This window comes from Drosophila persimilis, unplaced genomic scaffold (assembly GCF_003286085.1).
Source record: "Drosophila persimilis strain 14011-0111.01,24,50 unplaced genomic scaffold, DperRS2 tig00000000-arrow-pilon, whole genome shotgun sequence".
Taxonomy (NCBI): Eukaryota; Metazoa; Arthropoda; class Insecta; order Diptera; family Drosophilidae; genus Drosophila; species Drosophila persimilis.
This window is the reverse complement of record NW_020825288.1, coordinates 22,602,042-22,621,175: the sequence shown is the minus strand read 5'-3', so window position 1 is coordinate 22,621,175 and position 19,134 is coordinate 22,602,042. Positions and strand designations below refer to the sequence as shown.

The 19,134-nt window shown below is 40.2% G+C and overlaps 4 protein-coding genes across 4 annotated transcripts; 1 reads left to right on the top strand and 3 right to left on the bottom strand.

Moving 5' to 3' along the window:
- Nucleotides 1–727: 727 nt before the first annotated feature.
- LOC6591541 (ubiquitin domain-containing protein 1) lies at nucleotides 728–3,236 on the top strand. Its single transcript, XM_002017149.2, has 5 exons — nucleotides 728–890; nucleotides 958–1,104; nucleotides 1,180–1,429; nucleotides 2,358–2,598; nucleotides 2,665–3,236. Exons 2-5 carry the CDS (start codon nucleotides 1,020–1,022, stop codon nucleotides 2,845–2,847), a joined length of 759 nt encoding a protein of 252 aa, XP_002017185.1. The 5' UTR covers nucleotides 728–890; nucleotides 958–1,019; the 3' UTR covers nucleotides 2,848–3,236.
- Nucleotides 3,237–5,004: 1,768 nt separating this feature from the next.
- LOC6591540 (odorant receptor 83a) lies at nucleotides 5,005–6,554 on the bottom strand. The gene is made up of 4 exons (XM_002017148.1): nucleotides 5,994–6,554; nucleotides 5,738–5,937; nucleotides 5,128–5,680; nucleotides 5,005–5,064 (listed from the first exon to the last, which is right to left on the bottom strand). Exons 1-4 carry the CDS (start codon nucleotides 6,552–6,554, stop codon nucleotides 5,005–5,007), a joined length of 1,374 nt encoding a protein of 457 aa, XP_002017184.1.
- A 1,156-nt stretch (nucleotides 6,555–7,710) lies between these two features.
- On the bottom strand, nucleotides 7,711–11,741 carry LOC6591539 (alpha-tocopherol transfer protein-like). The gene is made up of 3 exons (XM_002017147.2): nucleotides 11,683–11,741; nucleotides 8,634–8,938; nucleotides 7,711–8,573 (listed from the first exon to the last, which is right to left on the bottom strand). Exons 2-3 carry the CDS (start codon nucleotides 8,936–8,938, stop codon nucleotides 7,952–7,954), a joined length of 927 nt encoding a protein of 308 aa, XP_002017183.1. The 5' UTR covers nucleotides 11,683–11,741; the 3' UTR covers nucleotides 7,711–7,951.
- A 3,500-nt stretch (nucleotides 11,742–15,241) lies between these two features.
- LOC6591538 (odorant receptor coreceptor) lies at nucleotides 15,242–19,134 on the bottom strand. The gene is made up of 7 exons (XM_002017146.2): nucleotides 18,966–19,134; nucleotides 17,879–18,187; nucleotides 17,297–17,811; nucleotides 17,008–17,239; nucleotides 15,943–16,147; nucleotides 15,720–15,875; nucleotides 15,242–15,629 (listed from the first exon to the last, which is right to left on the bottom strand). Exons 2-7 carry the CDS (start codon nucleotides 18,184–18,186, stop codon nucleotides 15,579–15,581), a joined length of 1,467 nt encoding a protein of 488 aa, XP_002017182.2. The 5' UTR covers nucleotide 18,187; nucleotides 18,966–19,134; the 3' UTR covers nucleotides 15,242–15,578.

Below are 19,134 nucleotides of genomic sequence, written 5' to 3'. Positions count from 1 at the left end.
ACATTTAAAATTTGCGCGTATCTATCGATATAGCAAGCAAAACATCGATTGTGCTATCAATGTGCCCATTCCCATTATGGCAAATAAAACACTAAATTTGAAACGTGAACAACCAAAACTCCGAACTCTGAAACGTCATTCCGTTGATATATATCACACAAAAACATCCATTTCATATTCATATTTTCGATACAGTCCAATATTATCACCTAACCATTGATAACTCATTGTCGTATTAAAATGCATGCATGAATATTAAGAAACTGGTCTTTTTTAAAGTTATTATATCTATACAAGGAACATTTAACAACTCAAATTAAACCTGTTAAAAAAAGAAGTTAATGTTTTTCACCGGTATATTTACGTTTTTTTCGAGGTTTAAACGGTCACACTGCTGCACTGCAACGAAAACATGAGTCGTGAGAGGATAATTTTTAATGGGCTATGGAATGGGGTATGGACAGCAGGCCAAAACAGTCAAGTCGAATTGCAAGGTTCGTACGAACCTCACCTCGCGTATGAGGACAATATACCTTGGAGACAAAATGTAGTATATTAGGCAAAACGGGTGAATTTTACCTTGTATGCGTTGCATTATCTGGGCCGTGTTGCCTATTGTCCATACCCTCTTTTCCCCACAATATGTAGTTACCGTGTAGTTGCCATGTTGTAAATTAAGCGAATGTAAAATGTAAACAAAAAAACAAACACAAAATTAATGTTCGTCGCGCAAAATAAATCACCGAGGCAGTCAAACAAAACAATAATAAAGACAACCAACCTGATAAAAATAAGGCAAACATAGTATAGATTCAGGCACAAATCCGAAACAGACACTATACACACGCACACAAATCAAAAAGCAAACAAGGCGGCTGTGCGGGGCAGAGGTAAGAATTTTCATCAATTTTAATACAAATATACTTTTATATATATAAATGTATATATTGCCTCTAGGATCCTTTCTTTGCTGTTTGATAGGAAACCGAGGCACTGTTGTGCTTGCGTCCGCCACAAAAATGGGCGCTTGTGTATGTCGCATGAATCCCGACAACGAGACTATGAGCGTCTCGTCGGCGAGCATATCGCGTCCACCCAGTGCAGGTGAGTGGCCTTCACATCGGTGGCATCAATACCCCTTAATCGGCAATCTGTTTTTGATTTGTGACGTTTTCGCAGGCATTGCCTTGGGCGCGTCGCGCAAAAATCGCCCACTCTGCCATGAGACAATACGCTGGCGTTCCGATGTGCCATTGACCGAGGGACAGCTGCGCTCAAAGCGGGACGAGTTCTGGGATACAGCCCCGGCCTTTGATGGTCGCAAAGAAATCTGGGATGCCCTGCGCGCCGCCACCAATGCCGCCGAAGGGCTGGATTTTCAAATGGCCCAGGCCATACTGGATGGGGCCAACGTGTCAGTGCCAAATGGGTGAGTTGAGTTGAGTCCTTTTCCATTATGGCCCACAGTATGCTAATTGCTCTCGTCTGCACTCGCCCGACGTGAGAAAATCAATAGCATATAGTGATTTTTTTTATAGCCATAACTCCATTAATGCATGACAGCGGTTCGTTGGGTCCCTTAATGGACGATGCCTGGGGTGTTATAAATTTGTGATGAGGCATGCTAGTGGGTTAGAAAACATTTGGAATCTATTCTTCGTGCAGGCATTTAGGAATGGTTTAGTAAGAGCTTTCCGAAAATAGAACCAAGTTCGGTTTGCTTGGTAATTCTTTAGTAGATATTTATTGCAAATAGATACAACTTTGACATATCTAATACTCCCTTAAGAAAGTGCCCACAAATAAACCAATTATCTTGGATTTTATGGCTTTCCAAATCAGTTCGATCATATTCCATAGCTATTGGTATTCCTTCATTTATGACGCACCACATGGCCAAAATATAGATCAATTATGTAGTACTACTTCACAAGCAGGGAGAGCATTAGAGGCTTCGCCATGTGTCTCTTTATTTGCGCGCTAACGTTTTTATTAGACATCGATTTTTGACTGCCCCACGACGCTGGCATTCAATTCCATCGGACTGTAAACCATATTTATTTAAATGCAGCGCTGACCTTTCCACTCCACTGTCTGACGGCGTGCATGTGGCCCAGTCCATGTCCTTGCTACCCCACCGTCCCATTCCATATGTCACATACGTCATTTCCTCTTTTATCAGACTCTTATCGGAGTCTATGCCCGACCCCAGCTGGCATTGAATCATTAGCATTAGGGCCAAATCGTTGGGTAATGTATTTATGGGGAGGGAAGGGGACTGGATGGTGGATTTGAGATAAGATAGTGATAGTGGATTGCCCGCCTGGTTACTAATTTGGCTAACATTCGTCTTGCAGCTACCTCACAGAGTGCTACGATGAGCTGGGCACGCAGTACAAGGTGCCTATATACTGTCTGTCATATCCCATTAATATCGTGAAGGAGGAGAATGGACGAGACTCGCCCGCTGAATACTCAGAGCCAGTGGATGGCGGCACCGAGATCTTTCTCAAGCTGCGCATATCATCGAGCATGACTGATGTTAAACTGCCAGTATACTCCAAGGATACGGTGGGACAGTGCAAGAAGAAGTTGCAGGTGAGTTGAGCTCTGTATGTAGTAGGACTTAAATAATTATCCAATTCATGGATTTCCGATATTTAGGCTACGGAGGGTGTGGATGCATGTTGCCAGCGTTGGTTCTACAGTGGGAAACTGTTGGGCGACAAGGTGCCCATCGACGAATGCAGCATACACCAGGGCTATGTGGTCCAAGTGATTATCAATACGGAGCACTACAACCACGACAATAGCACGAGTACGGTGCACATGTCGCTTGCGAGCTAGCGGCGCAAGCAACACAAACTAGTCAACAGCAAGCCACGACAGCAGCAGCAACAAGCACAGGAACAACAGGAGCAACACTCGCAGAAGGCGGAGGACGAGGCCAAAGGAAACAGAATCATGAATAATGTCATATACTCAATCTGTCGCACAAAAAGCCCAATCTGTGATGATGTACAGCGCAAAGGGAGACAGCAAAGGCTACAGCAACAGCAAACATATTGCATTTATCAAAATCCGCAGCAATTACAAATTGTTGCTCTCTCTGCCTTGTTGTTATTGTTGTTTATATGGCTGCTCGCCTTGTTATGCTTTGTGTAATATATTTAAAAACAAAAAATCAAATAACAAAAAAAAGAAACCACAAAAAAATGATAGAAAGGGAAATTGCAAAGGGAAAATGCTTGTAAGAAGAACATAAAATATAATGTAATATTATACATATATATTTTTTTGATAATAATTACAGATAATACAACAGATTAAGGCAATCTTTATAAAGCATATATAATTTATATATAAATGAAGGCAGAGAGCATTACTGAACTTCTCGATTGAACAACTAGAAACTGTACATTTTTATATCGAAATCAGCAACAACAAAATTGAAGAGTAGAGCAAACCATAAGCTAATTATTAACTAATTGTAAGCAAGTGTTAGAGCATTTGCCTAATTCTAATATCTGAAGCAAATTAGCTAAAATCTGTAGTATTTCGGCCGCAACAAAACCAATCAAACCGATTTTTTGATACTGTACAAAATGCCAAGCACAATAAAAGATTGTGAGAGAAAACCCGTAAGTAGAAACAATACAAAAACAGAAAAAAACAATACAAATAATTGTTAAACATCTATATTTCTTGCTCAAAATGTAGTTAACACGATTGAGGGGGGGGTTTGATTATACGAGTAGTGGGAGGAGAAGTATCGGAGTTGAAGAGTTAACCCAAGTACCTTATAAATGTATATGATTTATTTCGCTTTTAGTGTTAAGAATGCAATCGGAAACGAAACTGAAGTGAATATTATTTATTTATCTGTCAAGCACATACATTTTTTTGGTTCTTCTCTTTATATTGTATAATTTTTCTTTCAAAATAAATTCGATTACGGAAATGATTGCAAGGAAGGAAATAAAATAAATGAATAATACTGAGATTAGCGGATCGGCCCTCATGGATTTTATATGTTAGTTCATCATTAGTTTTACTCTATTTACCTTTCTACATACATACTTATACATATATGAAAATTAAGTGCGTTGCGAAACTATAAGAGAAAGGCGGGATTTTCCTGTACATATTCTTATAATATATCAAAATTAATATCATTAATTAAACAAAATAAGAAAACATGATGATGAGAAGATTAATTCGGTTTCCACTTGAATTCATTAGATAAATTAGATTGTTGACGCACATTAACCCGAAATATGCCGATTAATTTCGATCTTATGTAATGGTAAACTAAATTGTTTGTAAATTCATAACCAAATCGGTTGTTGAATGGTTAAGAAACCTTGATATTAGATGGATTTTGATTTTTATTGGATAATAGAGTATTAAATAACAGGTAAATGATGAATCTAATACAAAATTGACTCGGTTTGTTTCGAACAAGATGTAACATCTGAGTTAATCGATAATTCGAAACCTTTTTTCTCTAATTTTCTGTATTGTCGTTCGACATTTTCATATACATATGTATGCTGTAGTTGATATAATTCAATTACTGAATCTATTCGAAAAAATATTGAAGTTAATTATTTTCCATAAATTCATAACTAAATCTGAATGAAAGAATTTTGACTAAAATTGTATGAAATAATTTACTTGATTAGAACCAGAAATATAAATACTTTAAAGGAATTATTTTTAGTTTCCAATTTGATGCAATTTGAATATATTGAAACACTGAAACATTTAAGCTTTAGTTTGAGAGAATATTTCTGGTTAACCTTGCACAATTTCGACTGTCTTATAGCTTCGAAACGCACTGTATGAGAGTGTAATGTGTGAGCCATTGCCAAAGTTGATAGAATTATTGAGGAAATATGAATTAAAACCATGAGTTTGCATCTGTTTATTAAAATGCTAATATTTTTTATAATTACTAAAAATTGTATAAATAAAATCAAAAATCGAAATCCGAACGATTGTCTAGCCCCGAGCATCCATCTTTTGGAGGAGCGTGAGAAATGAGAAGGCTGTGGTGATGGTCTGGAAGGGAACCGACTAAATTATAAGGTGAAAATTTAAAAAAGTAATCGAATTCTAAGATACCCCTCTAAAGCGATCCACATTCAGGTTGGTGATCTTTCCCGCCGTTAACTGGAACTGTTTCCGGGCATTCAGCATGAAGAACATATAATCGCTGCGTATTTCTCGAAGGTGTCTCTGCCAGGGACTCCTCCATAGGGCCTCGCCACACCTTTGGCTGTTCTGGTAGACCACATCCGCAAAGTAGCAGATTATGAAGAGCTCGTAGAGCACCAGTAGCAAGTACTGCCCGAGGGATACCATCCGCATAAACGAGTTGGCCGTAGTGCTTTTGGTTGAGACGAAAGCCACAAGGCACATGAGGAAGGTGACCTCTCCAATCTTGAGAAACCAAATGGGACTGTAGAAGCGCTCCATTTTCTTGAGTACGTCTACTATATAGCGATGGTGGTCAATGCAGTGCCTGAAGGATCGCTTGAAGGCTTTGAGGAAATCTCTAGAGGATTCATCTTGCCGTGGATGCTGGAGTAGCTGCTCTAAAGGGGTCTGTTCTTCATGGGAATAGGCATACTGATTGGGTTCAGCATCGGCAATAGACTGTTCAGATTGGAGTTGTCTATAGATGGGAAACTAATGGATATTAAGGTTTTCATTTGAGTTTTTGAATGTAAACCTCAGTTCTGCCATATTCCCGCCCATATGTATATAACTGGTGACCAAGACATTCTTCAGGCTGCAGAAAAGAACGTCATATTGCCCCGATAAAAGCACACAGAACACCATATGAAGACCACTAGAAGACGCGAAAGAAGCTGCCACTTGGATCTGGCCAATGGCCTGTAGAAAGAAGACTGTTTCATATACAATAGGTTGCTAGAGAAAAGATTACATTATTTTACATTTAGTCAGAGATAGAGAACTATATTCACCGTATAATCAAATGGATACCAACAGGCCAGAGGCAGACTCTTGTCCCTATAGGCAATGGGTAGCACGAGCCAGAATATGGTTCCAATATAACAGCAATAAACATACGTTTTAATCCACAATTTAGACACGTGATGGGCCCCCGACATGGTCACATAGCTGAAACCCAGGGCAGAACGCGTGTGATAGTTCTCATTGATTATTGACATAATTTCATCGAGCATCTTTGGCCGGAACCGTCTGAAGTACAGCTTCATGGCGATGGTCCACAGATAGATGATTGTTTGTATCATGCAGTTGACGAAGAAGTCCAAGTCCCCCTGGCCATAGTTGATGTAAATGGTGCAGATGTACAAGCCAAGAATATGCACGGACACAAAGTAGTTGAAGATCTCGTAGAACCAATCCAGTACTCGCACCAGGAGCCCCAGGAAGCTCGATCCCTTGAGGGAATACCCAAATGGATACATGGCTGCTATGCACATGGTATAACGCACAAAGACGAATAGATCTCGACGTTCTGAGTCGTCTTTAATCTTAAGTGGAGGGTTTCTTTCTTTCATGGTGTCTTTACGGATTATTAGGAGCATTTCTGATTTGATATCCTTATATATGCTGAATATTTCTATCATTTTATTTCTATAAGCTAGAAATTATATACTCTCGACCAAGAAAACTTTAAATTACACGTTGCAATGAGGCAAGACAGCAGCAGACACCCAAAATGGCTCTACAAATTAATATAATTTGAATAAATAATAAGCAAATTGATTTAGGAAAACTTTTGGTTGAAGCAATTACCAAAAGTTTGGCAACTTTGTGGTGGAAATAACTTAATGAATGATTAACCGTACGAAAGAAGAATTTTCCCCATTAATTATTAACAATATTTGTTTCTTCATTTCGAAAACTGTTGCAGCACAATGTGTGATTCCTCAACCAATTTGTGGGGAATGCATTTGTTCATACTTCATTTAATTCCATTTGGCTTAAGACCTTATCTGTGAAGTTGGTCAACAGACATTTACTCCAAAATATGGTTTAGTTGTGGGAAATTTGGCAACATTTCTTTGCAAATCATAACGCCACTTGACCGTCTAGGCAGGCAAACAAATTCTTAGCCATTCCTCAGACTGACATACGACTTAAAAAAGAAAGGAAATTTACAAAAATCTTTACATTGAAAGGCAGTGCAGAGCAGACCATGTCCGGAGTCGAGTCGTGACTGCGAAATGTCGGCCACGCTTGATTTCGTACGCCGAATCGCTCACAGGACAATGGGAAAAGGAACCAATATGTCAGGCGAAGTAAGTCAAGTGGGAGGATTGTCCTGCTCCGCCTTGCCCTTTGCCTCCCCTAGTGCCGTGGGAGGAGGAACTGCGACAAGTTTCCGTTTCCGCCATCAATGTGCATGTTGCACAAAGTGGAGACATGCGACGCGACGAGTGAAATATGCTCTTGTATGCATCTGTGTCTGCATCTGGGTGTGTGTGTGTGTGTGTGTGTGTGTGGGGGTGCTCTTGTGGCAGATGCAATCAACAATCGGATAGTCAGTGCAGTCAGTAGTCTTCACTATATTCGTGGCCATTACTTGTACTTTAATGGTGCATTCGCTGAGAAATGTCGAGTCGTATTTTTCATTTCGATGCTTTCGTTGTTCACCCGCCCAATGCCACTTCTCCTTGTTGGATAGTGTAAACGACATGTGGATTTTATTTATTCATTCCTTAATATGCTGCTGCTTCTTTATTATTGTATGTAATTACTGCGATGTACGAATGAGAAGATATATACGAGTACGAGTATATGTAGTAAATAGATAATGGAACAGGCGACAGAATGAAGCGTTTAAGCAATAGTAGTGCACATGAGCTTGGACTAAACAAATGAGTGGCTAAAATATACACAAGTAGATGCGCTTGGGGCATAAGGCATGGTGCGTGGGTATGCGGATGCGTGATCAATCGATGTTCAGCTGACGGAAGGTACCTTCCATGCCGAACAGATCATCGCTGGTCTTTGGGGCGCCGGGGCGCAGAGATTCATTGGCCTTCTTATCCTCCTGTTCCTGGAACCACTTGGTGTTGTCGGCCAGCTTCTGCTTCCACCACTTATTGAGCTCCACGACGCTGCCAGCCTTGCCGCCGTACTCATCGGGCAAGAGATCTTTGGGCACCACCTTGTAGAGACTGTCGATATCGTTGTGGAAGGTGATGCGGCTGCGGATCTTCTCCTTCACGAATGGCTTCACAAAGTTGAAGATGGTGTCGACCAGCGGGGAGATGTTGATCACATGGACCTCCTTCACCTTCACTGGATAGCCCTCCTGGACGGCAATCAGAAACTTCTTCACCACCGAGGGTGAGAATTTGGCAAAGTGAGCGGCACTGGCTGGGGCCGCGTCCAGAATGAAGATGTCACCGGCAATGCCGATTGTCTCCTCCGCCAGACGGACATCTCCGATCATCAGAGCCACCTTCATGGCGTCCAGAATGTGGTGCGGCTGGAAGTCGCAGTCGATGCCCCTCACAAACGTGATCCGACGTCCATTGGGAGTGATCCCTGGCAGGGTGGGACAGTGTCTAAAGGGATATCAATAGGTTAGGAACAGTTGCCCAGACTATGGCTACTCTTCTACTTACACATAGTCAAGCACAAGGCTAAGCTCCTCGCGGTTGATGTCCCGATTCGAGAAGACCTCCGGTACCGCATTCCGCATCGTGTAGTACATGTCTAGCTTCTTCTTTACCTTCTCCAGGCTGAACTTGCAGCCGCGCAGGAACGTGGTCAAACGCATGTCGTCCATGTCCTTGGGCAGATGCGGCTGTGTCTCCAGCCACTCGCGGATCAGCTTGATATCACGCTCAATGTCGGCTGGATCCTCGGGTTCGCGCAGCTCCTCGCGAATGGTTACGCGCTGAGCGGGTGTGGGGTGTAGCATCATCATCTGGGGATAGAAGAGACGGATATATTCGATTATGGAAGGTAAAAAGTGTAACTTTTCTGAAGGTAAACGTCTTCCAAAGGAAATATAAATTGTTCATTGTGCATTAAATTTAGTTCCCTAATTTTTTCTACAGATCAAAGTCACATCTGAGGTCCATTATAATGACAATCCCTCATTCTACGCTTACCGCTCTATTGCAACACTTTATTTTTATTATTTTTGACATTTTAATTGCGCGCTTTCAAAATGCTTCCCCCGTCTTGCGGTCACACGTCAGTGCCTCGATTCATTACTTTGCATGGAGCTATGGCCAAATATGCATTACTCCAGACCCGCCCCTGCCCAGAGCAGGTGTTCGGGTACTTAGAGACCCTACTTTGCGTAAGGGCCACAACAAAATTAGCTGACATCGACCTCAAAAACTATTCATGGCTTTGCTTCTTTCTCTTTCTCTCTGTCAGCTCTGCTGTTTGTGCGATCATCCATATAAGAAAACCCGAAATGCGTAACAAAATACATATAGTATGTTGGGAGGAAGGGATATCAAATAATTATAATGCAAATCTCTTCTGATCTTAGGTAAAGCTTTGGTTTGGGGAGCGTAAAATAGTGATAAATGTATAATGTATATACTATGTATTACTATATTATATATTTTGTTTAAATACTTTAGAGCTTTTGTTTACGCTCTTTGGGGCGTGATTTTCTGTTTTGGCTTGTTGATTTTTCTTTGTCTCTTTTTTTTAGTCAGGCATACAATTTTACTTTCTGCCATGAGGTAATTGACTTTTGAAGATTTATACGAGTATATGTTTATAAATTAGCTTGAGTAGAGAATGAAAGCTATTAGAGTTCAAGGCGACATTCCGAATAATATAAAGAATAATTGTGGAATAAATCATTACCTTTCTATAATGGAAACCAATCTTTTTGTGTTGATCAGAAGAAGTTTTCTATCTATGTAAATTTGCGCCCCACACAGCAAAAATTTGATTTGAATATTATATCAATATTTCACACTGTTTTTTCTGTGTATAAATTTCGAAAGTTCAACTGAAACTAATTTCCAGTTTTAGCCAAAACATTTGGAACACATCAACAAAATTTCGTATCAATTTTCAACACTTCAGACTCAGATTCCATTTGGGGTCAACAGCAAAAACAATTGGTAAGAGGCAGAGCTCTCGAAATAAGCCAAAAACCTAAGCTCAAGCTAGCGAAAATGAAAGCGATTTGATTTAGGATACTTTATGCCCCATTTACCACCAGCAGCTGCAAGTATGAAGTTGCATATTGCAACCTGTTAGAATTGCAATTACCGGCGCTGATGTTGGCGGTGATTTTTCAGGAGGAGGCACGTCTAGACTCGAAATTACTGTGTGTATGTGGTTACTGCTGATGTTGCAGCCACTGCTAATGGCCATTGCGTCTGTTGCAAATGTGACTGGCTTGCAACTCTGCGGCACATATTGCGAAAATCTTCAGCAAAACAAAACAGCGCGAAACCAGACGATAATCAAGTGGCCAAGAGTCAAGAAAAATGGTCAGAAAACTGGTTTTACCAACTCATTTTTCCTTCTTTTTTCGGTCTTTTCAGGCTTCAGTGGAAGTGCTTTCGGTTTTAGACTCTTTCAGCTTTTGTCTCTCCTCTGTACCTGTCTCTCTCTTTGCGCCATTTGCCATTACAATAATTCTGTTTGCCCATTTGTTTTGTAATGCTATTACTTTTTGAGTAAGAATTTCAGCAACATTTGTGGGTAACATTTAAGTGCCTGAGGAAGTGGCCTGCAAACAAGTACGAGTTTCGGCCTTAAAGAAGAACGAAGACGAATTGAAAGGGCTTGGCATTCTTCATACTAAATGTTATTTACTTCTTATGAGGGATTATAATTATGAAGAATTTTTAATAGATTTAAGGTATTATTTTTGTTAAAAGTAAAGGTATTTTAAAGCAATTATAAATTCCAAGAATGACTTTTACTTTTTTAATTCAAGGGAATCAATCGATTGGTTTTCATTTGTACACAAACTTGATAGATTACGTTTTTGAAAGAAAACTTTGTTAAAAAAATGAGTCCAAAACTAGTTTCAGCTTTGAGTTTGGGAACTGGGATTGATGTACTATACTTAGATGAACTCCAAAGCTTATTTTGATTATATTGCATTTTTCAACTCTTTTATTATTATTATATCCAAAAATTAGAAATATTCCTGATAAATATGTATACGAATTATATTTCATTGTTAACTAATTAAAAAGACTACCCAAATAATAAAAATAATTTCTCCTTGTCACTCACTTCTGTCATATTTCCCACATAATAAAAAAGTCATTAAACTCTGAGCTTCAAAAACTACACCAAAGTTATTCCTTGCATATGTGATGCATTTTATGAATTCTCTTAAGATTCTTTTGAACATTGTTGGACAGCATAAATCTCTATTCTTATTATTCTTTGGCATTCAGCTTGAGTTATTTGCACAATTTTAAAGCGAGTTATTGTTCCATTGTGGAATTTATGGACCTCCGTTGGATGGTCACCCCCAAAAATCCTTCACTTCTTTTGTATGTCTGACATTCCACACATGATTTGCACACTTTATCGCGTTTATTATCCGTCGCACTCATTTAAATTCCATGCATTGTCCTCCGCTGTACACATGACAACTGCCCCGCAAAAATGTTGCCACTTCAGAGATATACGAGATGTACTATATGTACGTGTGGTATGAGTAGGGCTCACCTTGGTTAGAGAGTGTTTTGTTAGTTAGTCAGTGAGTAATCCTTTAGTATCCAATGGACAACGCGACGTATGATTGACACAACCGAAGCGCTCAAGATGTTAACTGAAACTGTATGTCTGCAAACATGTTTCGTGCCACTTAAATACTCCGCGAACTTTGAAAACGAAGAGATACGACAGAAAACGAACCGCGTTCGGATCGCACACGATTGCAACAACGAATGGCAAAAGAAAACCGAAAGCCATAAAACAGATCATGCCATGAAAATCGGTCAAAGAGAAAAATGCACGCGCTGACTGTTGCCCGTTGGAGGGGGGACGGAGACGGAGAGGAGAGAAGTGCTGCCCATTTGCGCAAGAGGAGTTCAATGAGCGGCGCAGACTGCTGGCCACGCTCCACTGCCGATCCTCCCAACAACTAAACACCATTCGACCAGCAGACAATAATCAGACACTCCACGTCGCACCAGACACAGATCCAACACTCAGACACCAGACAGTGATTCACATCGGACAGATACGATACCATGCACGGCACCTACTTGTCTTATACCCCAATCGACCCTTGACGGCAACCCAAGGGTTTAGCCAAGTTTCGCACCCAAGTTCGTGTCTTCAGTCTTTTATTTTGGAACAATGTTATGCGGAGCTATCATTCGTTCTTTTAAGGGCTAAGCTACTTTTGGAGCCATCATTCCCCCCTTAAAAATCTTCCATTTCGGATCCCACATCATTCCCACCCAACTGCTCTTCTTAAACCTAAAAAGTGCGTGCAAAAAGTGAGCAATTATAAAAGCACTGCCACATCTATCGAAACGGCTTGCATTACGAGTATTGTCTGTCATAATTGTTTCTTTATATTGTACATTTTCAACATTTTCACAATTAAGCAATCTATTGCACATGTGGATTCGTAGGCGCAGTCGAAATTGGATTCGAATTGGATTCCCAATTGAAATTTTACGAATATCTTTCACCGAGTCGTTGAACTTGCCAGGCGTTTCCTCATTTTCATTTAAATAAAAATGTACATTTTCCATAAGTCTAAGCATTGCGTTTTGCCTCTATTTTCTTCGTTTTTCTCTGGTTTTTTGGTTAAGTTTTTATTGTTCCACTAGCTGATTGCCAGCAATTATATACGCTCGTATTGGCCAGAGAAGCGGGCTTTCAAAGGGGTTTGCGGGACTGCTGAAAGGGGGTGGAGGGTTTTGACTTTGACTTTGCATGCATTGAACTTGCTCTCGCCCTTTTTTTTGCCATGAAGCGAACACTACCAGACGCTGCAAGTGTGGAAATAAACGTGAAGCCAAATGAAAAAAAAAATATGGAAAAATGTTGTAACTAACCAAAGCTAGGACTGCACCTATAATGGCAGTATAAGAACTTGAAATGCAACAGAAAAAAGCTGATGATGTTGGTGTCTTATGCGTGTTTTATGAATGAATGAAATTATCTGGGATACCATAAGAACTAACATATTTTTTTTTCAGTTTTTCGCATGTGAAAAAGTTGTAGCTCTGACACGGAAGTTGTTGTATGCCCAAGAAAGATGTTTTAATTATTACAATGGCTACTCGTATATATTACCTTTTTTAATATTGGAAGAAGCAGTAATATTATGAGGCACAATTTTCTCCTAAAAGAAAACATTATCCGCAATGCCTCATTCCACCAAATATTTTTCTTTTCAGTCTTCTTTAGTCTGTTCTGGAGGAACAGCATATAAGGAAATGTACTCGGTCCAAATTGGACTATGCATTGAAAAATCATCAACACTTTTCGCTTTAAAATGAACCTAAATTATAGCCTTTCAAGAAGCAAAATCTACTATATATATTTGCAATGTCAACTTTTGAACTCTGAAATTTCTCCATTATGCATTGTCAAATAAAAACAACTCAAAACGGAAGAGTTATGTAAACGAAATGTGTAAAGCAGTATATAAAAGTGTCATTAACATGTCGAATATTAAAAAATGTTTGGTACTCGTACAGTGTGGTATGTTGATGACTTGTACTCTTATTTTAATGACTCTATTCGTGAGATGTTTAATGTAAACCCCGAAAAGAAATCGCACTGCCAATTGACAAATGAGGTTGAACAACAAAAATCGCATATACAATTTAAGTTTCGGAAGAACCAGATGTTTGTTTACAAAAGAAAAAAAATTTAGCAAAGAAAACTAATTAAATAGTAGATTTATAAGTTAAGCAGAGTTTCTGCTGTTGCTGGGCCTTCTGTACCGCCTGTTGTTGCATTTCCAAAGTCAAGAAACTTTCATTGGCAGACGAAAGTCGGCGCAATAAAGAAATTAACAGTAAGAAGTGGTTGGTTAGGAGGGATGGGAGGGTGACTAGCTAGTATATACACTTCTACGACGCCTTACCTGTACCTCACACACACTCTGCCAGCTTAGGTTGTATTGCTTCGTTGTTCGCTTTTCGTTTTTGTACTCTTAAAAAGGTAGAGGATATTATGCCGTTGATAAGGTTTGGTACAAACAAAAACAAAAAAAGAGAGTGGAATTTTGACCCTATGAAACATATTTTTGAAATCATTATCAGAATCAGAATTAGTTTCAATGATATCTGGTCGAAAGATTTACTTCTTGTAGCAAATGCTGCCACAGTTCTGATGAAAATATTGTTCTTTAACGTCTTACCAATTTATCAAATTAATAAATCACTTTATTAAATAGCAGACCAAAAATAATTCAATTCTAAGAGTATGTACTTCTTCGGTGGCCAAGCAAGGCCTTTCTTTCCTTTTGTTTTATGAAAGCTGTAAGAAATAAAAACTTTTGGCTGAATGTACCGAGCGTGGCCGCATTAAAAGTTCGAGTTGTATAGCGTTTTCTTAACTCTTAGCTGTTTCTTAGCTCTGTTTTCTCGAGTTCAGTTCCAGCAGCGAGCTCCGACCGAAGTTGGGCAATTTCAAAAACCATAAAGTGCGCTTTCAAAATGCCAACAAAAAAATATAAGAGCAGCACACATGTGTATACAAATATGTACCATATATATAAAAATGCGCGTATGTAGATATGTGTGATTTGAAACTACACTTTTGCCACATTTCGTTTAATTGTTCGCATTCGGCTGCAATTGTGGATGATTGTTTAGTGCTTCTATTATTGCGCCAGCCCACTTGGCCATTAATTGCCACCGCGATTGCCAAAAAATATATCATTCGAAGAGATGGAAAGATGGAAAACTCTGGCCAAAGATGGTGATACATAATTTATATTCAATTAAGTTCGTTTTGGCCATGCGGCGGGGGGAAAACTATGGGAGCATGCAACGGCAGTGAAGCGTGTGATGGCTGTGGCTGTGGCTGGGCATGAATCAGAGTCTGCATCGTTAAGAGCATGCCACACGTGGAGAAGGTCTGGCCACTGATTAAGTTACAGAGCTAACACTAAATAAACCCCAGCTCAACCATCTTGAAGAGGCACTGGCTCCAGACTAGCATTCCGTAATATGTGGTCTCCCAGAGAAACCATAATTATCCTGCTGCCATTAACCAGCTGGCACTTTACTGACACTTACCGACCCCACTCCCCTTGCATTTTCACTACACATTTATTTGGTTTGCATCTTGAGTTTACATTGAAAGCTCTACATGTGTACAAAAATCGATAAATATTTCAAGGCCTCTATTTGCGCCCCAGCATGTTAGTATTCCAGGTCCCACGGGGCTCGTTCGTCGTCCTTCGACTTGGTATGGTATAAAATATATATAATTTGCGTTATAATTGCTCTACAATGTGTGGTTTGTTGAGGGGGAGTCGTTGTAGTCGTTGTAGAGGGGTTTAGTTTGGGGCTTAGCACGGGGACTCCTTGGCATTCGCTTTCCAGGCACAGACTATCCATCAATCCATCAAGTCCGCCGGGAGCCGTTCACTTGAGCTGCACCAGCACCATGAAATAGGTGACAACGGCGCCCAGAACCTGCAATGCATACGATGCAGGTTTTAATGTATTTGTTACCTTATTTATTTTCCAATCGAGTGGACGGGAAATCCAATTCGAAGAACGTACCGAGGCAAACAAATCCAGCGAGACGGTAAAGAACTTGGCACCCGATATGCTCATGGCCTTCTGGCACTGCTGGCACACGATCTGAACGAAGGTCTTGGCCTCCTCGGAGCCATCGTACCAGTGGCAGGAGTAGGCGGCCTCCATGACAGATGAGCTCTGTTGCAAGCAGCCTCAAAAGTTAGTTATTCCATGTGGAATACTCGGCTCAGCCCTCCCCACTCACCTCCTCAATCAGCCGATTGCCAAAGATGCAAAAGTGAAACACCTGTGCCAGGGCATAGCCCAAATATCCGACAACCGTAAAGGCGTAGACATTGACTCCGGTAATTTTCGTTGCCTGATAGGCGAGCAGGGTCAGCTTGATGGTCGAGGTCAACATGTGCAGCAGCAGGGCAGCTCCGTAGGTGTCGCCAATGGCAGCCACCAGGCTGCCAACGAGAGTGGTAAAAGGGTTAGAGAGTGGGTCAATAAGTTGGTCAACAAATCCCGAAACTCCCAGACTTTACAAGGCAAACAATGCTAAAGGGAATGGGCAGCCTCTGGGGCACGAGACGATGCAATCATTTAACAGAGAGTCCAACGACAGGCATTGCAATTGAGGAAATAATCTAGCAAATCAAATAAACTGCAGCAAGTCCTGGGCACGGCCAATGAATGCTCTGAATAAGTGTGTTTGTAGCTTAGATAGAGAGATAGAGAAATTTAATTTTCGAAACAAACAATGAAATTGATTGTCATGTAAGATAGGAAAGAGAAGTTATTGAATGGTAGTTGCTCGAATTTACAGGCATTTATCTTTATCTATATTCATTGCTTTTTAATAAGAGTTATCTCAGACTATCAAGCTGTCAGGTAATAAACTACGAATGATAAACTACGATTTCTACAATTTATGGATATTTATCTAAAGAAGTTGGAGTAAAGTAAATATTCTCTAGTTCTAATAATGTTCTGGGTTAGAAATGGCTTTAATTTGATTCTTCTTTAATGGAATTTATTTAGTATTAAAAGATGTTTATTCAAATATGTTATTTTGGATAGTATAATACAATTCACTCAAAACCTTTTAGAATTATCAGCAACCCTTCAACTGCAGTAAAAAACTTTTGAATTTCTCTCACCGAATTGCAAAACCAATTTCAAGCCCTGAACCACACAACTTATTAAGTGCACAAAAAGCAATCACAGGACACAGGACACTCCATCTGTCTATCTGTCCTTCAACCGAAACAAAACCCCAGAAGCCCAGCCATAATCTAGATGTAAAATTGTGCAGTTTTTGACTCACCGCACCACGTGCTTGTGCCGCTCCACCCAGTACTTGATGGCGCTGCGCACCATCATCTCCTGTTTTTTGGTCAGGCCATTGGGATTAGCCCCGTTTGCCGCTCCGCCGCCGTTGCCATTACCATTGCCATTGCCAAAGGACTGGAGGGTGGTCGGTGCACGGAACTGGGCGCCCCAGTCGGCTTTGGAACTGTAGACGCCGGACATGTCCAGGTCGTTGCCGGGATCCTTTTCTGCAATTCAATTCCAGCTGAATGAAGCAATTAGTGGGGATGTAAACGGGGACTCACCCTCATTTCGAATGAGCTCGGACTTGGATTGGGCCGAGAGCGATCTGAAGAGAGCAGCCGAGTTGGGTCTGTACGTGTCCAGAGAGGCGGATAGCTCCATCAGTGGCTTCATGATGCCCTTGAGATGCTGCAGCTGTTCGCAGGCGAAGATCAGCCACGAGCAGAACATCACGTCGCACAGGTTCGAGTGAATCATAGAGAAGAGAACGTAGTAGACCTGAAAGGCAAAGCTTATCATGTAGAACATGCCATGGAATGCATTCCACGGATAGAACGACTTGATGGGCAGTCGTGGTATTTCCACGGCCATGCTGGAGTTAGTCTCATGGTCAACCACCATCTTGACACTGTCCCCGAAGAAGGTGATGGTGGTCCAGGCAGTGGCCGAGAGGATGGTCGTTAGCATCACCAGAAAGAAGAGCTTCCGCATTTTGGCCAAAGCAATCGAGTGGTAGCGGGCATCCGACTCGGCGAACAATGGATGAGAGTTCACCTGATTCCAGATGTTCAGAGTTCTGCAAAGGAATGACATAAGTGGTCAGAAAATGCTTACCCCTCCACAGGGACAGGGACCACATTCACCTGTAAAAATTCTTCTGATTCACAGCCAAATATATAAATTTTGTGATGCAATGAGTAAAGAACAATGCAGTAATTGTATTCCCTGACAATTCATTGACTTCCTCTGCATTCAGAGCCATATTAACCAGAATGAAGATGAATTGCATCAGCAACATGACCAGATGAATCGAAGAGTACACCTTCTTCATGAACCCGCTTCCGCCGGTGAAATTGTGCATAAAAAGGCCCGAATACTTCATGGCCCGTATATTGGGCATCAGATCGGCCACGAGGCCCGTATACTTGCTGGGCTGCATTGTCGTTGTCATCCTGTCAGAGATGAAGAGATGGAAGAGAACCGGGGAAAATCAACGAGGAAATTAATTGGGTTTTCGCCAATTTAATTAGCAATTATTGCAAATGGATTAAGTGGGGTGGATGGGGATGTGGATGGTGGAAATCTCTGCCAGAGTTGGGGAGTATTTCTGGAGCTTTGTCTGATGTCGTGGCTCAAAGGAAAAAATCAGTCCCCAATTTATTCGATTTCGCATGTTTTATTCATGCCAAAAGACCGTCTGATTCTGAGCTATAATTTAGCTCCGCAATGGATAGCCAGCTTTGTGTGTTCTTAACCAGATTCATGGAGACATTTAATCAGTTAAGCTCATGAATAATTTCAATGGAAAATGCAGCCAACAAATTAGTGGCTTATTTCTTCGTTCTTCTTCTCCTCCTCAAGAACAGATTTCCAGTGAATTCAACTTTAATTAAATGTACAGCTTAGGAATAGTTTTTAAAAGAAAGTAATATTCTCACATAAAATAATTAATTTATCCAACAAAATAATAATTTCTTTATGATGAAGAAATTTCCAAATATACAATTATTAATTCAGAAAACATTTAGGGTCGAGAAACTTAAATTCTTTGTTCATTAAAAAAATCTAATTGTGATTTCTTTGAATTCTAAAAATTAAAAAATCATATCTTATTGTTAGATAATTTATTAAAATCAATTTTGAAATTAAAAATATATTCATGTAATTGAAATAAATGAAACAAATAATCCAAACAGTTTAAACTTAAATTTTGAAATACGAACACTGTACCTTGCCGCTTGTTTTTAAAAAATTCAAATTTAATTGTATTTAAGTTTCCTTAATTAGTTTTTTTAACAATTTGCTGCCCTTTTAGGCCAACATTTCACGCACTGGTTGGTACTTTCAAAAAGTTATACAAATTAATTTCTGATGTTATTTCAGAGAAACCGCAACGAGA

Coding starts and splice junctions, on each gene's coding strand:
- LOC6591540 (XM_002017148.1), bottom strand. CDS start 6,554: ATGAAAGAAAGAAACCCTCCACTTAAGATTAAAGACGACTCAGAACGT. Junction 5,938..5,993: donor GGTATCCATTTGATTATACG/GTGAATATAGTT, acceptor TCTTTTCTCTAG/CAACCTATTGTATATGAAAC. Junction 5,065..5,127: donor ATGTGGATCGCTTTAGAGGG/GTATCTTAGAAT, acceptor GTTCCCTTCCAG/ACCATCACCACAGCCTTCTC.
- LOC6591538 (XM_002017146.2), bottom strand. CDS start 18,186: ATGACAACGACAATGCAGCCCAGCAAGTATACGGGCCTCGTGGCCGAT. Junction 15,876..15,942: donor GCAATCGGCTGATTGAGGAG/GTGAGTGGGGAG, acceptor TGCTTGCAACAG/AGCTCATCTGTCATGGAGGC. Junction 15,630..15,719: donor CGCTGGATTTGTTTGCCTCG/GTACGTTCTTCG, acceptor TATGCATTGCAG/GTTCTGGGCGCCGTTGTCAC.
- LOC6591539 (XM_002017147.2), bottom strand. CDS start 8,938: ATGATGATGCTACACCCCACACCCGCTCAGCGCGTAACCATTCGCGAG. Junction 8,574..8,633: donor AGCCTTGTGCTTGACTATGT/GTAAGTAGAAGA, acceptor ATATCCCTTTAG/ACACTGTCCCACCCTGCCAG.
- LOC6591541 (XM_002017149.2), top strand. CDS start 1,020: ATGGGCGCTTGTGTATGTCGCATGAATCCCGACAACGAGACTATGAGC. Junction 1,430..2,357: donor AACGTGTCAGTGCCAAATGG/GTGAGTTGAGTT, acceptor TTCGTCTTGCAG/CTACCTCACAGAGTGCTACG. Junction 2,599..2,664: donor AGTGCAAGAAGAAGTTGCAG/GTGAGTTGAGCT, acceptor TCCGATATTTAG/GCTACGGAGGGTGTGGATGC.